General features: G+C 53.7%; 1 protein-coding gene across 2 annotated transcripts in view; it reads right to left on the bottom strand.

Annotated features, from left to right (window-relative positions):
• Synpo2 (synaptopodin 2) overlaps nt 1–22475 on the bottom strand; it is a 112417-nt gene that overhangs the window by 13590 nt on the left and 76352 nt on the right. The window contains exons 2-4 of one of the 2 annotated variants that reach the window (XM_046447115.2): nt 14490–14641; nt 10794–11347; nt 6249–8449 (exon numbers count right to left, since the gene is read on the bottom strand). In XM_046447115.2, the coding sequence (XP_046303071.1) occupies nt 6249–8449; nt 10794–11347; nt 14490–14641 (2907 nt within the window). The remainder of the gene's footprint in view (nt 1–6248; nt 8450–10793; nt 11348–14489; nt 14642–22475) is intronic. The other variant, XM_046447116.2, reaches the window with a different exon arrangement.

A 22475-nucleotide genomic window follows, 5' to 3' on the forward strand; every position in this document is an offset into this window, starting at 1 on the left:
AGGCCCTTGGAAACGAAAACTGCAGCTCTCCCCACAATGCGCCCTGTTCATGTGCGTCTGTCCCTGGGAACTGCGGAACTCTGAGCTCTTTCAATGACATATCACTTTTGTTTAGAAGGTGACATAATTGTCAACTCTGAGACTTGCTTGCTGTTTGCCTCTGGTGAGCAACTGCCTCCATTGTGACCCACGTCCACTGCATCACGAGAGGTGGGGTACCTTGTGGTCAGGGTGCTGTGGCTGGACCACTGAGTGGTGAGCCTCAGCCTCCTGGCTCAGAATGGCCCCTGGTTCTCCTCCACTTGCGCTTTCCCATCTGAAAGTCCTCCCGCCACTGGTGCTCTAACACGGCCAAGGCTCGCAGAGGGCTCAGAGGCCCCTGTCTCCCACCGGGGGGCTCTGCTCCTCGTGAAGGCAGCCATGCTCTGTGAGCACATCTCAACTAACCTGCGGCCTCCCGGCTCCTAGAGCCAGTGCTGGCAGGACCTACACTCGGGATCTAGGTCACCGGTGCCTGTGGAGGTGTTTTCAAAGTAGCAATGAGACCCAGCTCGAGAAAACCCCTGGGAGAACATGGGTGTCAGTGCACCCTGGCTGGAGTCTCTAGAGTGTGAGAAACCCCAGGGGCTCTGCTGCCTGGCACGCCCAGGGCGGTTCCCAGGTCCCAGGGGCTACTGTGGGCAGTGTGTGCCTCAAAATGCTGGACACTGGAGGTCCCCTGTCTGGGATGATCCCTATGGAAATGCCTCAGGTCAGGGTGGTTTTGGAGCAGACCAGGCTCAGTGCTGACTCACCACTGCTAAGGAAGCCCCCAAGTGATACAGTAGGGGAGCCCCTCCTTTTATGTCACAAAGATCCCCTGTTCATCCCAAAATTAGAAAATGGGAGAATCCGGGGGTTCACACAGACTCACTTGAACTTCACCTCTGGCTTTGCGACTAATCCTTTCCCAAAGTGACTGGACAAGGCCACACCTTGGGCCTGTGCAGACAGGCTCCACAGTTGAGTGGGCTCGGGCAGCGGGTCCCTGCAGGACTCACGGGCAGGGAGGCCACACACCCACCGCGAGCACACTGTTGCAGCTTGGTGACTGCTGAATGAGCCATCTGGCCCCGAGCTGCAGAGGACCTGGGGGACACCTCTGTGCAGGAGACGCTGAGCGGGGGCTCCGTCATACCCTCCACTCCTGGGCAGGGCACTCAGCCCTGGTGTGGTGGAGTCCCATCTGCCTCCCTGAGGCGGGGCTGAGGACGGCCTGTCCCGTAAGACCCCTGGTCAAGAGAGTCCTTCCTGAAAGGCACTCAGCCCTGAGGCTGGCTGGGCTGGGGTCTCCATCACTGCAGCCTATGGGCAGTGATCGGCCCACTTCCTGGCACCAGGCGGGCACTTGAGCGGCCCTCCCTCTTCCCACCTTTGCCTGGGGCCCAGGGCATCTGAAGGCACCAGGCTCCCCTCACTGCGCACCCTGACTTGCACCGTGACCTGGAAACAGTGACTCCCCGGCTAAATACACCCGAGACCCCTGAAGGAAGTGCCAGACCAGCGCCCCTGCACAGCTTCGTCCTCGTGTGGCCCTTCCTCCCAGCCCAGGGCCAGCTTCAGGGCAGGAAGGTTTTCCATGAACCACCTCGCAGCAGAGTGGGAAAGCAGGCTGTCCCAGGCAGCCCCGACCCAGCTATCACTCTGCACAGCACCCAGGGGAGGAATGGGCTGCGAGGGCCCTGCCAGCTGCCCTGAATGTGCACCCCCATGCGTGGGCACACACTGCAGATAACACCTCAAGACAAGGAACCCACACAAGCACGAGGAGCTTTCAACAAAATGAAAATCTGAAAAATGGGATGTATCCATACGGAAAAGATGGCTTGAGCCACAGGCTGTGGAAGGGCAGCTTCCGGCCTTGCCCTGGACGGGCACCCTCCTGGTGGGGGAGCCGTCCATAAAGCCAGGAGCCTGAGAAATGCCTGACAGGACTGGGCTTATTTGTTGATGTGCTGGGTGGGACCCAGAGTCTCACATGGATAAGCAAGTGTTTGGCCACCAAGCTGCATCTTAGGCCAGATGTGGGGACTCCTAATTAAATTCTTCTTCCTTCAATTGCCTCTGAGTCGTTCCAAAATTTCCAAATGCTACTTCAGTGTACAAATACACACACCACAGAAACACAAGTTCTTAAAATTTAAGAAACTGACTACCAGATAGCACTGGGAGACGATGGTTCTAATTCGAGGCTCCTGGGGCTGGTGCTTAGGGGTCAGTGCATGGCCCTCTGCCTGCTCTGTGGGCCCCGTGTGGTCTACCAGCTGCTGCACCCCAGGCCACCCGGGAGTCGGGAGGAGATTCCCTGCTCTGCATTTTCCCAGAACACTTGTCGACTCCACTGGCAGCTCTGAAGTGTTGCTGGAGTCTGTGTCCCCCAGAGTCCAGTGACATGGGGACAGGACCCCAGTGAGGTCACTATTTCTGGGAAAGCAGTGTTGGTTCTTGGCATTTACATGCTTTTCTCATGAACTTTCAAACACATCCTAGCGCAAGCCCACCGCCTGGCTCTGGGAGGGCAGGGGGAGGGTAGGGGCAGGGCGCCGCACCTCCCTCAGAGGGATTGGAGCAGTAGCCTCTCGGTCCACGCTTCCCTGATGCCCCACCGCAGACCCTTCTGACGGGCTGGTGGTGACTGGGTGCCGATTCAGAAACTCGCCCTTGGAAGGGGAGCTCGCAGGTTCTCTGGGGGTACAACTGAGGAGCTGCAGGCAGCAGGGCCTTTGCGATCAGCCCCCAGGGCAGACACTCTCCTCTTCTGCCTTTGAGAGCTACGTGGGCAGCACCTGTGATGTGCCCACTGGCGGTGGAGGACCCTCAGCCATGGCAAGCAGGAAAGGCCTCCCACATACATTCGTCCACCCGCTTAAGTGTGGGACACTGTTAGTGACACTGCAGATGTGGGTCTTGCTCTAGAGCATCGGACTGCCGGGGAGGTGGTCGGCGTGGACCAGAACAGCTCGGCTGGGATCAAATGGGCCGCTCCCAGTGAGGATTAAGTGGAGAGTTGGTGCAAAATGGGAGTTGGTCATGGGATCGTTAAGCATCTTACTAGATCTCTGATGTGCGTGCCTTTCCAGGCTCTGGAATGGCCACAGTGCTCTAGGTGCGGGCTTCACGCTGTCAGTGGCTGGTCCAAGGGCAGAGATGCTGCTTCCAGCGCACAGTGGGTCCACTATGGAGATGTGAGAAACAGAACTGAATGTTCTGAGGCCAAGTGGCAACCTGGCTCAGACTCCCAGCCTCGCCCTGCAACCAGCCGTATGCACTTCACAGGACGGGCAGCAGCTCTGTCCACGCAGCCTCCTGCCCCTTCTGCACAACCCGCCCGCCTGGAGGAGAGGCCGCAGGTCCTGCTAGGGAAGCCCGCAGGAAGAGCCTTTGCCCAAAGCCCTGCAGTAAGTCGCCCGCTATCGGCATCGTACATCCCAGTGCCCTGTCACCTGCACAGAGGGTTCTTTGAGGTGGCACTACAGCTTCTAATGTGATGCAGTACCCTCTTAGGAGTGCGGCTACTGCGCTGACAACCAGGCCTGGGCACTCTGCCTGACCACCAAGCTAACCAAGAGCCAGGAAGATGCCTCCCAGACCTCAGCCCCCACCAACCAATCAACCAACCTCCACACCACAGAGAGTGACTGCAGGCTGCAGAGTGGCCCCCAAGGGCAGCTCGGCTGGAGTCCAGCCCTCCAGCCCTCTAGGACCTGGCCACACAGGCCCAGTGGGAGAAGAGGGAAAGGAAATCTCTCTCCCTCCCTCCCTCCTGTGTCCTCCAGAGAAGTCAAACTCTGCTGCGTGCATCATCCTGCAGAATTTCCACCTTTCTCCTATAAAGTCTGATCCAAGATAAGCCCCCCACTACCAGGATGGAAACTGGATGCTTCAGCTGTGAGCCGGCAAACTCCTGGGTGCTTTCTGGGAAGCCTGTCCCCAGAGGACAAGAACACACAGGCATGTGAGCTGCCCTTAGTCATCAACTGCAAACAGTAGCTCTGCAGACTGCCACCTGTCCAACAGGAAACGGGCCCCAAACACTTCTCATTCCTGTGCACCACAGCTCTAGACAACTGGGAAGATGATCATCTGGGACACTTCTGACCGATCTCAAATTGACGGTCAGTGTGGTCCACATATTTCCTCTAACTTTTGCCATGCTTCAGAGGCTAGGTAAGCACTCAGTTTGGGCTGGGGTTGTGGTTCAGCAGTAGAGCCCTTGCCTAGCATATGGGTTTGATCCTCAGCACCACATTAAATTTTTTTTTTTTTTTTAAAAAGGTACTGTGTTCAACTACAACTAAAAAGTGAATATTTTGTTTTTAAAAAGAGTGATCTAGGTAAGTATGCAGTTAGAAAGATCTAGGTAAGCACTCAGTTATAAGAGTGATCTAGGTAAGCACTCAGATAGGAGAATAAGTTCCTTTCCTGCTACACCTTACGAAGGCTCTTTGGGTTGTTCTATTAGAAAACAATGCAAAATACACAGCACCCAACAGGGACACATAACAGAAAGGGCTGTGTTATGTAAGGGGTAGATTGCTTTCCCCTCTATTCTACATTCATCTTCCTGATTGATTTCATGAAAAGGCAAATCCTAGGCCCACTTCCTGTGGTTGTATTGCCACCAAACACAATGGCAGGTTTTACAGAGAAAAAAACAAAACCGAAGAATCAGTCCCATCGTTGGCATTGGCTTAATTCTCCTCTTAATGTACGTTGTAGAAACAGCTGAGGCTTGCAGTCTTACAATCTGTGAAGAAATGGAGGCTCACTCAAAGGAAGTTCAGACACTACGAAAGAAATATCTGAGAAGTGACGTCAGAATAACTCAACAAGGCAGATTTCTAAAAGTATGTACAATGAGCAGATAAAGAGGACAGTAATATTTTAATAGGACAATGAAAAACAGTGAGGCACAGTGACCACAGGAAAAGGACAGGAGCAGAGAGCTTTCAGAGGGTGGGTGGTGCTGCGTGCCCTCCAGCCACGAAGGTCTCTACGAGAGGTCTCTGAGCGTCCCCCCACACAGAGTGACGTTCTCCTGGGGCCTTTCTACACACCTACCATCTGCATACCTGCGTGTAGCTGTCTGCACACCTCTTTTGAATACTTTCCGTGGATGGTCACACTCAGGTCTGGAACGCTCTTGGGTCTACTCTCAGTGCCATTGTGAACCTGGTGGCCAGGGGGACAAGGCATGGTGTGGCCATCCACACTTATGAGGCAACCTTGCCTGCACAACCCTGGTCCGTCACAGAGGAGGAAAGTGGAGGTGCCAGGACAGCTGTGAGCAGCAGCAAAGCCCTCCCCAGGGCACAGAGGTCTGCGTGGCCACGCTGGTGCCCACCCTGAGTACCCTGCAGGGGAGCTCCCCCTGCTCAAGCCAGGGACCCTTGGGTCCCCACTGTGTGGCTCTGCAGGCACCTGCCCCTGCTCCTCGAGCTACTTCCTGCCCTGCTGTCTGCCACCTGCCTCAGCCCAGGAAAACCACCTGTGCCTTCATGGGCAATTGGAGATGGACATGCCTGGCCCTTAAGCAACTGGGAGGGGAGGAGTCCATCTGGGGATGTCTCCCTCTCTGCCCTCTCCTTGTCACTCTAGGTCAGTCTTCTGAAGTGGCCACTGCATGCACAGACACCCAGCAGGGAACTCTGCACCAAGAGTGCTCAACAGTTCTCAGACCTCCCCTCCCCAACCCCTCAGCCTTGCGTGCCCCAGCACCTCTTCTGAGATGCCAAGTCGGGTCTGAGGGGGCCGCCCGGAGTCCACCCCATCCTCGACAGACTTCACTCCCGGGACCTAGCAAAAGAGGTTGAGCTCAACTTAGAAGGGAAGTCTCAGCTTACACGCGCTTGTGTCCTCCACCTCTGCACCAGCACAAAGGCTGCGTCCTGACCTTGATGAGCTGACCGCTGTCTTTCTTGTAGCTAAAGCATAAATCCTAAGTATCCTGCTTACTTCAAGTACTGGCACATAATCTATTTGGGGATTCAGATTTTTAAAGTGTGCAAAGAAGTATATCCTAAATTAATCTGAGTTGGATTTTTGACTCCTTGGACCCAGACTGGGAGGTGACATATCTGAAATTAAGCAAGTGGAGGATCTGCTAGGCATGCTCAAGGCTCAAGTAACACTGCAAACAACTCATTTCAAGCTAGTGGACAGTGGTGGTGGCCACAAGGCTACTCTTCCACGATAGATGGTTTCCACACCTGCACAGCAACTCCGCTTTTCTTGGCAGAGAACTTGGGCCTTGGTGCCACAAGATAAGACGAGGAGGCTGACTCCTGCCTGGGAGGGGCGGGGACGCTCACAGGCACTGGGGACGCGCTGGCTGGCGAGGTGGGCTCTGCAAAGTGACAGGGCTGGGAGCCGTAGGCTGGCAGGGAGCACACGGAGGGAGCCTGCGCGGCCCTGGGTGAGCCCATGGTGACCGACCCGGGAGGTGGAGCTTGGTTCACAGCCGGGGCTGGGCTGGCTTTGATGGGCGGCTTCTGGGGGAGGCCATCCTTGGCACCTGGAGGCTGGAAGGTGAACAAGGATGCGTTGAGCTGATACGGCTGGTGCTTCATGACGTCCAGAGCATTGAGGGGCTTCTTGCCCTTCTTCTTGCCCACTCTGGAAGCCTGTGGGGCCGATGGCTGAGACTTGAGAGCAGCCAGTGGGTAGGAGGGGGAGTGGATGGGATTGTAGGCCACAGGAGGCGGTGCGCGGACATTGGAGGAGTACTTCCAGCTGGCTGGGAGGGACGGCGTGGGGGACTGTGCCCGGGTGGCGTGGGCCTGCACGGTGTCAGAATCCACCACGTACTTCTCCATTCTCGACTGCCTTTTGGCGAAGAGCTGGGCCCCCTTCCCACTCATTCCGGGCAGCTCGGTGGATGGTCCTGCCGCAGCAGAATGAGCAGCACCTCCCCGGGGTGCGGGTGCTGCTGGCTTCGGGGTGTAGTTCTGACTGGCCACTGCTGCCGGTGGTCCTTTAAAGGGACCGGCCAGGTTCAGCGCACTCGTGGGCCGGGCAGGAGCATAGGAGGGCTGGGCTACCTTGATGGAGGAGACAACAGTGCCCTGTGGTGGGCTGGACGTGGGGAAGGCAGGAGGGAGGGTGGGAGCCACCCCCGGAGCCCACACTGGAGAAACTGGAGTGACGGGCTGGGAGGAAGACTTGACCGCAGGCTTGGGGGCGACAGGAGGGGGGGTCTTCTGTTTGGCAGAGGGGCTCTGCATGAAATTGCAGGCCTCTGCTCCCAGGCTGAGGTAGTCCTCCTCGGGCCCCGAGTCACCGCCAGCTCCAGTGCCCCGTTTGCCCTCTGCATTCTGAAGCAGGGACAAGAGCTCGGGGTTCGGGTTTACTTTGGGCTCCTTGAAGGTGAACATGGGCTTCGTGGCGCTTCTCCTCTTGGCTTCCTGCAGTATCCCTGTTCTCTTTGCCGGCACTGCGATCCTCTCATCCCGGGAAGCTATTCGCTCAGAGGAATCGTAAAAGGCCGGCTGGGTCCACGGGGCAGGCTGAGGCCAGGGAGGGGGCTGTGCCGGGCCAGCCACAGGACTTGACACCCCTCTGGAGAAAGTGTCTGGTGGAGGAGTGACCGCAGAGTAAGGTGGAGGTGCCGGGAAATCAGAGATGGGACTTGTCATGCTCCGGGTGGGGGAGAAGGGGGCTGCTGGTGGGTTCGCAGACCCGGGGAAGGGCTTGGCGGTTCTGTTCATTGGGATCACCCTCTGGGCCTCTGCTGCCACACAGCCCCCACTAAGGCCGTTCTGCTGGGGCGCGTGGCCGGGACTCGGGCCCAGCTGGATGTAGCTCCTGCTCACTGAGCTCTGAACCCTCACAGACTGCCCCTCTGTGCTCTGGTAGGAGGCCATGGTTCTCAGGCCGTCTGCGAGGGCAGCCTCGGCTTCTCTCCCTGCCAGCTCACCGGCTCTCTCCTCTTCTTTCTGGGCTGTGATCTGATCCATTCTCTCCCTCCTCTTGGCAAACATAAGGGCTCCCTTGCCCGTGGTGTCTGGCAACATCTCCATTTTATGCCCTCTACCCAGCTTCCTCTCAATGTCCACCAGTCCAGAGTCCCAGTCGAAGCTCACAGCCTGCCCGCTGTGGTCAGGGTCAGACAGCAAGTCCTCGTCCGCCTCCGACTCACTGGTGTGGAGGAACGCAAGCTCACACGTGTGCTCCCTAAAGCCCTCCTCCTCCTCCTCCTCCTCCTCCTCCTCCTCGCCTGCCTCCCTCTCGAGCTCCCCAGTACCGTAGCTGACCAAGGTGTACTTTCTGGCCCTGCGCCGGCGCTTCTTAAACATCAGCACCCCTTTGGAGCTGGGGTTGGGGGCGTCCGTGAGCAGCAGAGCGATACTCTTGCATTTGGACTTGGCTTCTTTCACCTGTTTTTCTGACAGACTCTCACTCCTCCTGAGCCCTAGGGAAAAGAAGAAGGGTCACAGGGTCATTCTGAGCCCAGGAGCTCAAGGAACACACCACAGCAACCCAAAAACTACGCCCCTGGGGCGAAGGCACAAGACCTTCCTCCAAGGGCAGCTGTACTTTGAAAGACTCCAACTCATTCTTCTCTCTTTTTTGGTGCCTCATGCACACTGGGCACACACAGGCTGAGCACCCTGAGCTACACCCCAGCCCCTTGTTTCTTTTAAAATGGATATTTATGTAATGGCACAGAATGTATATAACTCTAGAGTGCCTGCTCCATTTGTTCACGGGAATGCATTTCATATGTGCTGAGTAGAACATGTTTCATACATTTGTGCTCTCCACCCATCCTTACACTTTAGCAATAGAACACTGGCTAGAAATTGTTAGCAACTGGGATGCAATTAGAATTTAAAAGAACATAATTCAGAATATAATATTTTCTGAAAAACAAAATATACTTTGTACTTCCATATTTAAAAGATAAAATGTAAATTTAAACTGTTTTTAAGTATCTTAAAAAGGAGAGGATGTGTCCTAAGAACATTTAAAACCTGTCCTAAGTGTTTTAATACAATGAATTTAGATATTTAGGTTTTCATTTTCTTTTCTTTTTTTTTTTTTTTTTTACTTTGACAACCACCCCTCTTTTCAGTGACAGCTACTGAACTAATATAAATTCCAAATTCTGACCGAATACTGAATAATTAGTTATAAATTAGGATACTGGGTCACTGTAAATACATGTAATAAACTCTAGCTACAAAGTTACCTAGCCAAATTTGTAGAATTTGCTATTTTGGAAATATACTGCTTTAATTGCAGTAGTATAAAATATACTGCTTTAATTGCAGTAGTATAAAATAAATCTTGGGGAAATTTTAAAATTATAGACTATGAGTTTTAACTGGTATAAGAATTGGTGCAGCAATTAAGTCATTTAAAACAAGAACTTGATAGTTATAAAGTAACAAAAAGTCATATTTACACTTTTATAATGTAAAAGTGAATGGTGTCAAATTAATTTATTGCATCAGTTAATCATAATCATGCCTTTAAAGATAATGGATATGATACACAAGCATTAATTTATCAAGATAGTTAAATGGAAATTTCAGGGAAAAATGGGTATTTTATGATTGAAAATTAGCTCTTTTGTCACAAGAGAAATAGATATAATGGTTAATTTTTAAAAAATAAAATGTGATCCCAGGAAGTCATTTTATAAGAAAGTCATATTCACTAGTGCAGAAATTTCTCATGGAGGGAAGTTAGAAGCGCGGTCATCACCAACTGCGGTTCCTTCCTGACCGACGTTATACAACTTATTATTAAACTGACACTCACAGTTGCACAGTTGCTGCTAACGTCACTGCCAAAGTATGTGGACACCGTCTCAGTGCGCCCATTTAACATGCTATAAATGTGAAGATGGCCCAGCGGCCTTGCGAAGCGGGCAGCACTTGCCAAGGAAGTACAAATGGTTATGCTAAAAATATGCGCGGAAAGCAGCACTGCGGACCGCAGAGGCTCACTGCTGTTGTGGAACATTCACACAAGCAAGTGCCTTGGCCACTTTGTATCCTCATCTGAAATTCCAAAAATTGTAAAGGACACACACACACACACACACACACACACACACACACAAGGGGGCGGGGGCACGAAAATACTAGCACCTAACTCCAGCCCTGTCCCTCGTCCTCGCTCCTCCTCATCCCTCACGGCCTGGGTAAGACAAACGCCTAACTGCCTTGAGTCGTGTGCTTGGGCCCGGGACCCTCAACGCCCGCTCCGTCCTGGAGACTGCGCTGTGTCTAGAAGGCGCGCGGCACGCTGCACAGCCCAGCGAAGCCTTGCACAAGACCGGATCGTGTAACCGCTGGAGCGACACATGGCCTTGTCTGTCAAGCTCACTTCTGCAAGCATCATCACGCGGCAGGACGATTTCTTCGGAAGGAAGGTCAGCCTTTAAGTCAGGAGTGCAGTCTGCGTTTGAAAGGCAGCTCCCGGCAGCACGCTGGGCCGTCTTTGACACTAAACTCAAGAGGCCACCTGTTTTCCAATATTCTGGCGCTACCTTAACGTGAAACGTTACAACCTCCGGAAGCGAACCCAGACAGCTCGCTGACACCGCACTTTCTAAACGGCTCCTGCGCCCCCAGGGCTTACAAGTTCGGGAAACACCCAAGTTTCGGCGCAGCCTGCGGTCCCGCCCCCCACTCAGAGGCCCGCGTCCCGTTTCTCGCCTGCTCTCCCGGCCTTCCCAGGCTGCACCCGAAGGCCGCCGAGAGACAGGGCTACCCACGCAGCGGGGCGGGAGGCCTGGGACTTACGCGCGTGCCGTGCGCGGTGCCGGTGCGGGCGGCTGCGGTCGGGTCCCGGGCGCGGAGCGTCTGCGGGCTGCGGGGCGGCACGGTCCAGGCGCGCGGCTTGGAGCCCTGGGGGCGGGGTCTGCGGCCACTGCCCGTCCCCCGGGGTGGGCGAGGGGGCGGGTGCCGGGACAGGGGAGGGGCCGGGGGGCGGGGTCTGAGGCCACGGCTCGTCCCCCCGGGTGGGAATGGGATCTGGGAAGGGACTCCCGGAGGAGACATGGGAGGGGCCGGGGGACTGAGCCTGGGGCTGCTGACCTCCCCCGATGCCCGTGGTGGGGGGCAGGGAGGGTGGCTCTTGCGAGGGACGGAGGCTCAGCCGCAGCTCCACCGTGCGCCCGCGGGCAACAGCCCCTCCGTCTGCTGCTGCCGGAGCTCCATTCTGCTCTCTGCGCTGGGGCCAGGTGGCCGGAGGAATCTGCAGGGAGGTACTTTCCACGTGCCCCTCGAGTGTGAGATGCTCAAGGGCTTTGTTCTCGGGCTTAGAGACCAAAGCCTCACTTGCTCCACTGGTTGGTCTGTGTACAGAAAAACATAACCGACAGTTAGATCGGGGCGTTTGGCCCGGACAGTGGGATGTCCAGTACACCATTAGGATCCAGCACTTCCTCCTGAATGTCAACGGCAACGTAATGGAAAACTGAAGCCACCAACACGTTCGTATCACCAAAGAGCTCCCAAATAAACTTTCATTTAAAACACAACAAAAATGCTTGCAAAATATTTTCAAACCTAAATACGTCCCCAATTCCTTGAATTCGGCTTTTATTTAAAAAAAAAAAAGCTATATATATTTTTTGATTTTTTTAAATATAGCTATATGTAATAGCTATATGAATGCCCTATATCTGAAATAGGGTGGGTATTCTCAAACAACCATGTTTTTTTTTTTTTTATTTCAACGGGAGCAAGAATTTCCGACCAATCTTAAGTGACTGATGATGCAAGGAACCCTTTTAGAAGTTGTGCTTTCTTGAAAGGAATGACAGAGAAGCTGTTTGCTAAGCTCAGGAATATGTGTTTGGTCATCAGTGGACCCAGCCCAGGACTCTTGTGTAAAGAGAACGCACAGCAAGCGTCCTTGAGTCGCCAGGATTTATAATCTGAGATGGATTCCCTTCCACTTGAGCACTTTCCTTTTAGGATCTCCTCCTCCTCCACTTAGCTAAGAGTCCCAAGCTGCTCTCTGCCGCCCTTAGGTTTTGACCTTACCCTTTTCCAGTTGGTTTTGCAAATTTGGGTCTGTGAGAAGAAGGGATGTCAGTTCAGGAGTCAAACACAGCCTCCTTCTGAAACTCTAAACTCTAACTGCTTTTGGAAGAGAAGTGTGGTTCACAGGGCACAGGGCAGCTGCTGATGATGCCTTCATTCCTTACATTTGGAGGTTTTTCCAAGTAGCACAGGAGCTGTCCCTGCCCCTCTGTGCCTCCCTCAAAATGCAGGCTGACAGTGCAGGGCCATCAGCTGAAGAGGCTCCTGGCATTCTGCCTGTGACTTCCCAATGTCACACCCATTTGAAACACATACTCCAAACTTCGCATGTGACCAAAACAACAAAAAAAACAAAAACAAAAATGCAGCGTTCTCTATGTAAGTAAATCTGAAAAGTTCCCTGGTGATATAGAATTTAAAAAAAAATCTTTAAAAAATATTAAATTATATCCTTATGCAGGAGATAGTGAATTTACTCTATCAAACTGAATATGAGGGGGCCAGAGAGTTTTAATTTAGGAAAGACTGGTATGGAAGTAGGTTGAGTCACTGTGAATGATGTTAGCAATCAGCTATGGAGCTGAGAGGAGGTGGTTTCCATTCCCTCCAGCCTGAGAGTCTGGAACCAGGCCAGGGGCCGATAAATGTTAGCCTTTCTTGGTAGCTGAAGCAAGATATATATACATGAAGAAAAATCATAAAAGTTTGAAGGAGGGAGAGAGAAGTTAAATTTTAATGACTTATTTCTCTTCAGTCTACATAGGTATCCAATTTCACAATTTATACAACATGGTTATAGGTACTCATTTAAAAATATTCTATCATTTTAATGAAATTTAAGATAATACAGACTTAATGGTAAAGGAGTGTTTAAAATTAGTCTTATCTGGCCACCTCTGGGCAAACATACAGAAAAAGTCAAACACTTGTCTGCTAGAGACAGATGGCAGACAAGAGTGAGAGAAATGGTTAAGGTAGGAATCACTGCTCAGACCACAGAAGGAGTGATGGTGGTGATGGTGGTAGCGATCATGGCCATGATGGCGACTACCTCTGGGCTGATTTGAATGTGAGTTCCTTTTTTATTCCACCAAGTATGTATTTTATAAAAAGTTAAAAAATACTTTAGAGAAAAATAATAATCACAGTAATTCCAGTTATTAAAAGTAGCAGTCTGCCTATTTCTGGAAGTAAACGTGCCCAGGAGCAGCTTTGAATCATCAAGGACTTTCCCAGCAGTGGCCATCACAATCAGAACAGGGATTAGGAGTGGACTGGCTGACCACCAGTGTGGCCCAGATGATTGGGCCCTGGAGGGGCAAGCACATTCAAAGGGAAACCGAGTGAAAAAGGTTGTTCCTTTTTTTGAATATAAGGGACAGAGATGGAAGTCGCAGGGCACGTCCCAGATTTGTACATGGTAGTGGCAAGCTTGGGCAGCACTTGGTCACATTCCTGCTGGGTTCCTTCTACAAGTGAACGAGGTTTAATAAATAAATGTTGTCCAAGGCCTTGACACAGAGCTTGATGAGCAAATACAAATCTGGTCCTAAGAATATTCTAGATTTCCTTTACTGTCACATATTTTGGCTGTGATGAGCCTGTATATACAGAAATGTCACTGAACTGATTGACTGCAGAGGAGGGTGCTCTATGCCATTGTTGTGTAGAGTCAAGGCACAACCTCGAGGGCTCTGGGATCCTGTGAGGAGTTCCCCGACATCTCCCAGAGGCCGTTCTGGGGAAGCCAGGGTCCTTTCTGAAGTCCTTATGATGATCATGGCTTCAATTGCAAAATCAGCACAGAATGTCCTGTGATTGTACCCTATAAAATTTGATGTGACAGTTTTTGTGATTGGCCTCAATGTTCTTTAATTTTGATGGTTAAAACTTTTACTGTACATTTTTAAGGAATACTGGTATTTGGAGACACCATATTCACAACTGACTTGCTCTGATAGCTAAAAATCTTTATTTTCATCATCTGCTTTGGACCATACCCAAATATTGATTTTACTGGAGGTCTTGAGAAGCAGAAATCTGGTGGTTTTTAGGTTTTCTGCTTGCTTCCCCCCTTCTCTTAGGTATCCTCTTTCTCTGAAATGTTTTATAGTCCAATGGTTCAATGTAAACATTTTAAATTCATCTGGGAATCATAATCAGAGTGATCCTGATCCATCAGAAAATCTGAAAAGATTTTCTTGGAAAGAAATACTAAATTATGTTCAATATACTGAGCTTTCTAAGGAAGCAGTATAAAATAAAATCAAAAAGCTCGGTTGAACAGAATTCCCATTTTTCAAGCACACTGGTCTTTCTGTTTCATTGTGCTGGCCTCCCATAAAGCACCCAAGTCCTTCATCGGTCCCAGGGCATGTATGCAGTAGGGGCTTCAACTGTCCCCATCCAGCTTCAGGAGAAAACACGTAGTCCAACCCACCGGCATACCTTTTGACGAGCATCTGTAGGGAGTCCGTAATGCTCTCCATGAGCTGGATGACCTCGGGGTAGGTCAGGTCTGCACAAGCACTGCCATTGATGGACACCACCTCATCCCCCTCACACAGCCCGGCCCCAGAGGCTTTGCTCTGGCTTCGAATCTGGAGTGAAAACGGAGGCATCGTTACAGCCATGCAGCCTGTGGGTACCACGCCACCACCCGCAGGAGACAGGCCACGTCTGCAAATGGGTCTGCCCTGTCAGCCACCTGTGGGTCTGGGGATATAGCTCAGTGGGTAGAGAGCTGGCCTCAGGTTCAGTCCCCAGAACCAGGAAAAAAAAATACAAACTGGCTCTCCTTTCCCCCCAGTGACACCCCAGCACCAGTCGCCTCTGTGCTGTGTGCCATATCACCCACCCTGGAGACCCCCGGAGAGCAGGGCTACGCTGGCAGCCACACAGCCCTCGTTCACAGAGGAGAGCAAGAAACAGGCCGCGGGGCACCTGCCTCAATCATACAACAGAAGCAGAAAGTGGGCCAGTGAGGTGTCTAGACCACTGCGCCCTGCCACCCGCGTCAGCCACCCGCGTCAGCAGCCTGAATTCTCTAGCACAGCCCCCTGAGCAAGGCGAGCTGGGGCACTTGGGGAGTGTGAGACCAGCCAGGTGGTGCCGAGAGTTGGGAGGCAGGGAGGCTGGAGAGGCCACAAGGCCCAGCCTGGTTCCTCCAAAGACTAGCCGCTTTTGTTGTGTTCCTCTTCTTCCACTTGCTATTCTAGAATCATGTATACATGGTCTTTAAAACTTGGAAAACATTCAGTCGGTATTATGGATGAACATATTCAAACTTTTGCAAGCTGTGAATTGACGGCACATGTAGGTGGGCTCACCCTGTAACCCCTCAAACCATCCCTTAGAGACCACATCCCACACCTCTCACATCAGACCGAGAGGAGCTGCTATCTGCAGAAGGTCACATTCCCGTCCAGTGTCTCTCAACTCAGTCATCACTAAGAGATAGCCACCAAACACTGCATTTCATTGCTTATCACTTTTTGATCGATGCCAGGAAAGATTTATTTTATGGCAACCAAGACAAAATCAAGATCTAATGCTTCTGGGAAATTCAACATTATCTGAACTTCACAGAATAGATCAGAAGGTTTGGGTGCACTCATTAAGTCGTGTGAATGATTCTGTGGCAGAATGGGAAAGCTCCTTTTCTGCTATTGTCTATTCCTTTGCACCTCTCCCAGAACTGGAGAGAGAGAAGGTGCTGACTGGGTCTCCAGGAGCCTGACTTGAACTGTCATGCTGATTCCACACGTCACTGTCAGCAGACAAGTCTCAGGACCGGCAAGTTGGGAGAGGAGACGCTTTCAGAGAGCCCTGGGGTCTCCAAAGAGGGCCTCCTGTGTGGGCCTGCTTCCTCTGCCGCCCCGTCCTGTGCTCTCCTGATTCTCTACGTCAGGCACTGGCAGAACCTCCTCACACCAACGAGATTTAACAAGCAGTCTCTCACCCACTGCCTCTGCTAGGTGTGCTCCTCAGACGTCACCAGCACAACAGTCAGACGTCACTGGGAGGCCAGCAAGAGCAACACCTGCAGCACTAAGGTTTCAAATGAGTAAGTCAGGCTTCTAAGGCACCATGCAGAGCCTGGATCCCAGTTAGTCTTCTAAGCGACCATGAAGAGCCTGGATCCCAGTCAGACTTCTAAGGACCACGCAGAGCCTGGATCCCTGTCAGACTTCTAGAGGACCATGCAGGGCCTGGATCCCAGTCAGACTTCTAGGGACCATGCAGAGCCTGGATCCCTGTCAGACTTCTAAGGACCATGCAGAGCCTGGATCCCAGTCAGACTTCTAGAGGACCATGCAGGGCCTGGATCCCAGTCAGACTTCTAGAGGACCATGCAGGGCCTGGATCCCAGTCAGACTTCTAGGGACCATGCAGAGCCTGGATCCCTGTCAGACTTCTAAGGACCATGCAGAGCCTGGATCCCAGTCAGACTTCTAGGGACCATGCAGAGCCTGGATCCCAGTCAGACTTCTAGAGGACCATGCAGGGCCTGGATCCCAGTCAGACTTCTAGGGACCATGCAGAGCCTGGATCCCTGTCAGACATCTAGAGGGCCATGCAGGGCTTGGATCCCAGTCAGACTTCTGAGGGCCTATGCAGAGCCTGGATCGCAGTTAATCTTCTAAGGGACCATACAAGCCTGGATCCCAGTCAGACTTCTAAAGAGCCACGCAGGTCCTGGATCCCAGTCAGACTTCTAAAGGACCATGCAGAGCCTGGATCCCAGTCAGACCTCTAAAGGGCCATGCAGAGCCTGGATCCCTGTCACACATGTAAGGGGCCATGCAGGTCCTGGATCCCAGTCAGACTTCTAATGGGTCCATACATTGCCTGGATCCCAGTCAGTCCTCTAAGGGGCCACACAGAGTCTGGGTTCTGATCAGTTTTCTAATGGGGCCACTCAGGTTCTAACTCCCAGTCAGACTTCTAAGAGACCAGGCAGGGCTTGGATCTCAGTCAGTCTACTAATGGGTCCATGCAGGGGCTGGGCGCAAGTCAGTCATCTTTTAAAGGGGCCATGAGTCCTGGATCCCAGTCAGTGTTCTTCTAATGGGGCCATGAGCCCTGGATCCCAGTCAGTGTTCTTCCAATGGGGCCGCGAGTCCTGGACCTGGTCAGTGTTCTTCTAAAGATGGGCATACGGGGTCTGCACTCCAGCCTCAGCCTTTGATGGGCATTTCCTAGCACCAAAGCTGAACTCACTGTGGTTAAGAATCATGTTCACCGTGGGACAGTATTTCCAGAAATGCACAGCAAATGGCAATGTGACCTTATCAGAAGGAGAAGCCAAGAGGAAACAGACGGGAATGTCGTGGACTGAAAGGCAGGGCAAGCCGGGTGCAGCCTTTGTGGGAAGCCAATCATGTCCTGGGTCGCGCAGGGGGTCAACAGTAAAATGGGAAGATGAAGACACACTGCAGATTCGTCTAGGATGTGGGCCAGTGGTGAACCAGCAGTTGAGCAGCCCCCTGCCCGTGGGGACGACTGCCTTGGTGTGGACTCCTGTCCCTGGTTCCGGTGCCCCACGGGCAACGAGGCTGAGGGCCTGGGGCAGGAGCCAGCGCGGCCGGTGCCTCGCAGGAAGCTTGCGCCTGGGCGGGCTGGCAGATCTGGCGGGGCCTTCCTCTGGGGCAGCAGGTGCACCAGCAGCCTCTTCCTCCAGTCCAAGCGCGTGTCTGTTGCCTCTGGCTCCCCAGGTTTCTGACTCTGGCAGCATCGGGATCCCTTGGTCAGTGAGTCCCGCGGTGCTGCTGGAGCTCTCCTGGGGGCTTTCTGAACTCTGCCCTCTCGCTCCGTCCTAAAAGCTCCTACCACACCCCTGTCTGGCGAAAGTAGTCCAAGAGGTGTCTTATCCCTCCAACAAGCCTCGGACTGATGAGTCATGGGACTAAGGACAAGCAGACAGGGTAACAGGAAGAGGCTCCCATTTCTCAAACACAGAAAAGAAGGGGGGAGGGCTGCAGAGCCGCTATTTCAGGACAGAGGCAATGCAGGAAGCCTATCAGAGAGCTACAGAAGGCCATCTTCTTCTGAGAGCCGAGGAGGAGGGCAGAGGACCAGCAAAACCGAGGACGAGGAGGGTCAGCCCTAAGAAGCCCAGCGGACGCCCAGCAGGGAGCCGGCGTGAGGAAGGAAAGCTCTGTGGAGGAGGCGTAGGGGAGTGGGACCATCCCCACAGGCACAGCGCCTCAGGTGCCCTGGAGGGAGAGGAGGCAGCTCCCTCCACCCACCCGCCTCCGCTGTGGGAGGCAGGGACAGGCACAGCTCAGTCCCAGTGCTGGTCTGACACAGCCCTGGATGCCTGCTCAGCAGGGCAGAGGGTGGCCCAGGACTGATGCCAATGTCCAAGGTCACAAGCCCGCTCTCGGGTGGAAGGGCAGGAGCGCTCCTGTTAATGTCACTAGCATGCCCAGATACTGGACAGGACTTTTCCTCTTGTGTGGACTTTACCCTTAGGAACCATAAAAGTAAAAGCATTCCTGGTAGCAACTTTGGAAAGGCCCCTGGAGTCATAACGTCCCTGACAGGTGCAGGGCCCGCGGGCCGGGCCGCAGGGAGTCTGCATACCAAGGAGATTGCAGAGGCACAGGCAGCCACAGCGGACCGCGACCCACAGCTGAGCTGGAAGACCAACAGGCACAAAGAAGGAAAGGCATCTCTGTTCCTTCCTCTCCCAGGAATGTAAACATCTGGCTCCCAGAAAAGCCAGGGCCAGCGCCTAGGCCGGACACGTCCCCGCCTACTGTCCAGTTGATTTAAACCATGAGAGTGCACAGGAGCCTTTGAACTAAGCAGATTCCTCTGAAAAACAGTGACACTGAGTATGAAATAAGAAAGTGCATGTAAAATTGGAACGACCTGATGGATAATCGATCCATTTAATCAGAACTGGTAAGAAAAGGGCAGAAGTAGAAGTCACTATTTGGATTTCCAGAATCTCAGTTTGTTTGTGAACGGGACATTCAGCTTATAACTAAGTAATCACTATTCTAATAAGAGACCAGACACCTAAGGAATCTCTTAGCAAGCACCTGCTGTCTTCCAGGGCCAGGCCCCGGGCGCTGAGGCCCACTGAGGCCCACTGGAGCCTGTGCGCCCTGGGAGCAGGGTCTGCCTAGCCACCTTTACCTAACCCTAATACCCTCTGGTTTGGGTTTCCAGAAGAAGGGAAATGGAGAGAGAAACACGGGTCCATGCAGGAGGAGGTCACGCCTACGCCAAGGCCAGGGCCAGGACCATGGCGAAAACACTCTGGGGCCGTTCCCCGAGGCCTGAAAGCTCCGGCACACCCAGAGGGACGCAGCACTGAACCCCAGCAGATCAAAGGGCATTAAAGATAGTGACCCCAAGTCATCCCCAGTACAGAGGGAACTGAGTGCAGTGGTCAGGCTAGGAAGGGGCAGCTCGCAGGCTAAAGCACAGGTTCTTCCCTGTGAGGGTAGAGCTGACCTGAGACCTCATCCCGGAGGCCAGGGACAGAGGGGAACTCACAGGAGGCACCTCACTCGTTTACAGCCTGCGGGGCAGAGTTGGGCTGCACTCTGTGGTCCGTGGCACCACCTGGGCTCTCGGCCCGGGCGGCCAGTGCGGTGCTCTGAGTGCTTCCTGTGCCCGCACAGCCTGTCTATTGGATGCCCTGCTCTTCCTGGCTCTAGACACCTCCACTCTCCTGCCTGATCAGACCGGATGTGGCAGTTCGTTCTGCCATTTTGTTCATGGATAAAACTATAAAGAAAATAGATTAATGGGAAGGCGTGCTCCACACAGCCAGAGTGCAGACTTGTGGAGCCCTGCTCAGGACCAAGCCGCCAGTAACCTGGCGCTCTCTGGACGCTGCCAGGCCTCAGTGACCTCCTCCGGATTCCTGCAGCTCACACACGTGTACACACGCGCACGAGGCTAGCTACGGTGCTCCCATTTGGAGGGAGCTGTGTGAAGCGGCCACTGGGGTTTAATGAGGCAGTTAGCAGAGCAGGCTGACCACTGTCACACTCAGCTGTAGTCCAAGGAATCCAGTCCCACGTGCCGGACACTGGGAGAGGAGAGAATGGGCAAAGACATCGCTAACAACGTCCTCACGTAGCTGGGACAGTGGTCGCTTCCTCAGCCAGTGTGCAGTGGGGGATGTCAGGATCCCCAGGACCCTCAGAATCACCCCAGGATGTAGCAGCGCCGGTGGCCTGTCCACCTCTGCCCTGCTCCATCCACACAGGTGGCGACTCAGGAGGGAAGTCGTGGCACAGTGCTATCATCCCTGCCAACTTGGGGCCTCCACCTTCCTGCGACAGCGGCTCTCGGGTCACTGATGAAAACTGAGGTCATCGGTGTTATTATGACTAATGATCATTACTGGTGTCCCCACTCCTCCTAGAGGGCCGCCCGTTTGCAGACTGGGCTTGGAGATTCACTGGCCTGAGGGACAGGGGCTCTGCGTGACGAGCACCCCTGGAGCCTCGGGTGTCTGGGTTGGAGGGGTTCTGTCCCAGTCCTGAGCTGACCCCTCCGGAGCCCACCACTTCCTGTTTATTCTTCTCAGTCTCTTTCAGGTGTGAGGCTGTTTTGAAGAATTGATGAGGAACCGCCACTCAGGGTGGATTCAGGAAAGGACTGGCTCTGCGGGCAGTTGGACATCAGGGACCACTCGGGTTTCCCTGCGAAGGCAGCTGTCCTGTCCTGACCGCATGTGCATAGCTGCGCCTGACCGTCACTCCACTCCAACCTCGTCCTCAGGCCCCACGAGTTAAGTCACAAGCGAAGAGTAAAACTTGGGTTTGCCGTGGAGAGGCATGGCTGCAGTCAGGAGGTGGACACACCCAGGGGCAGAGGCAGCGCCACCATGCTGCTGACCTGGCGTGATTGTCTCCCAGGTGCATGTGAACTAGGCTGCAGAGAGGCCCAGATCCTGCACTTGAGGAAGGGAAGCTGCCAGGCCAGGTGCTGCTGTCCATGAGTGTCCTGCTGGTGTGCCCAGGGTGGCTGACACACTGCCCCTGCTCACGGCTGGGTGAGGACGGCCTGCAGGAGTGTCTTCGTCTTGCCTACAGAGCTGGTGCAGCCCCAGGGAAGCCCAAGGGGCAGGCCAGAGCCTGGCACCCCCCACCTGCCCGAGGTCTGTGTGGGTGGACATGGAGATGCCCTTGGAGCTAGAGTCTGCTCATGCTGTTCGTCTGATTAGTTAGCTAATTACACCAGGTGAGAGCTGGCTGTCTGGTGAGCCAGGTGGGCAGCAGGCCCTGGAGTGCAGTCATGAAGGAGGCCCGCAGAGGCGGACGTTCTAGACAGATAAGAAAGAAGAGGACTGCAGCCCAGATTGCCCACTGCTGAGACTCGAGCAGCAGTCCAATGGGAGCTTAGAGCCGGCCTGGGCCTCAAGGAGGAGGGTGGGCATTGTCCGTGGGAGGGCCAGGCAGAGCCCAGCACAACACAGTGCTGGGTGCTCAGCTAGTACAGGCTGGAGGAGACTGCCCATCAACACAGGCCTCCAGCAGAGTGCCGGACACCACCACTGCAGGTGAGCGGCCGAGCGGAAGCCCCGGCCCTGCCCCTCAAGTGAGGTCAGACCTGCCCAAAAGTGTGCCCCACACATGCTCTGCACACACACTGGGATGGGCACAGTGCTGGTGTGGTGGCCCTCACACCACTGAGGCCGCCAAGGCAGTGGGCAGGGACCACAGCGAGCATCAGCTCCAGGCCTGTCAAAATGCAGAAACCCAGCGCTGCCCTTCTGCCCTGGAAGCTGTGGTGGCCACTGCAGCTGGGCACCTGCACGTGTACCTGCCCTCTGGGGCACTTCCAGGGCTGCTGTGGGCATAGCATGTCATCATCCTGAGCAGACGTCAGGGAAGCAGGTCGCAGCCAACTGTGTGTGCATGTGGGTGTGTGAGAGTGCAAGTGTGTGAATGTGTGCATGTGAGTTGCTGTGTGTGGGTACATGTTAGTGCACGTGCAAGTGTGTGAGTGTGTGCATGTGAGTTGCTGTGTGTGGGTGCATGTTAGTGCACGTGTGAGAGTGTGTGTGTGAGTGCGTGCGTGTGCGATGATCAGATCATCACTGGGTGACTGAGTGGCTTTCTTCTAGGGGACCCCCTTCCTGTTATTAACTTTATTCAAACTCAGGTAATGACACTTCAAAGAGGCGGGATGGGGAGTCGGGTCCTTGTTTTGTGGGTTCCCGCGGGGCCCTCTCACCGTGAGACGAAGACCCCCTCAGCAGAGGCAGCCGGTGGGCCGTGAACACCAGCACTCCGTGAGAAAGCCAGGACCCATCTCCTCCCGAGCAGACCACGCTTGCCCACAGCTCAGTCCATGCACAAGCAACACAGTCAAGTCCAGCTTAACTGTAATTCTTATTCATTCTCTCCCCATCACAAAATTTGCCATGCTGAAAACAGGGGTTTCCATTTGTTCTTGATT

The sequence above is a fragment of the Marmota monax genome, unplaced genomic scaffold, assembly GCF_021218885.2.
Source record: "Marmota monax isolate L192 unplaced genomic scaffold, Marmota_monax_Labrador192_F-V1.1 WCK01_AAM20220418_F8-fsc00400, whole genome shotgun sequence".
Lineage (NCBI taxonomy): Eukaryota > Metazoa > Chordata > Mammalia > Rodentia > Sciuridae > Marmota > Marmota monax.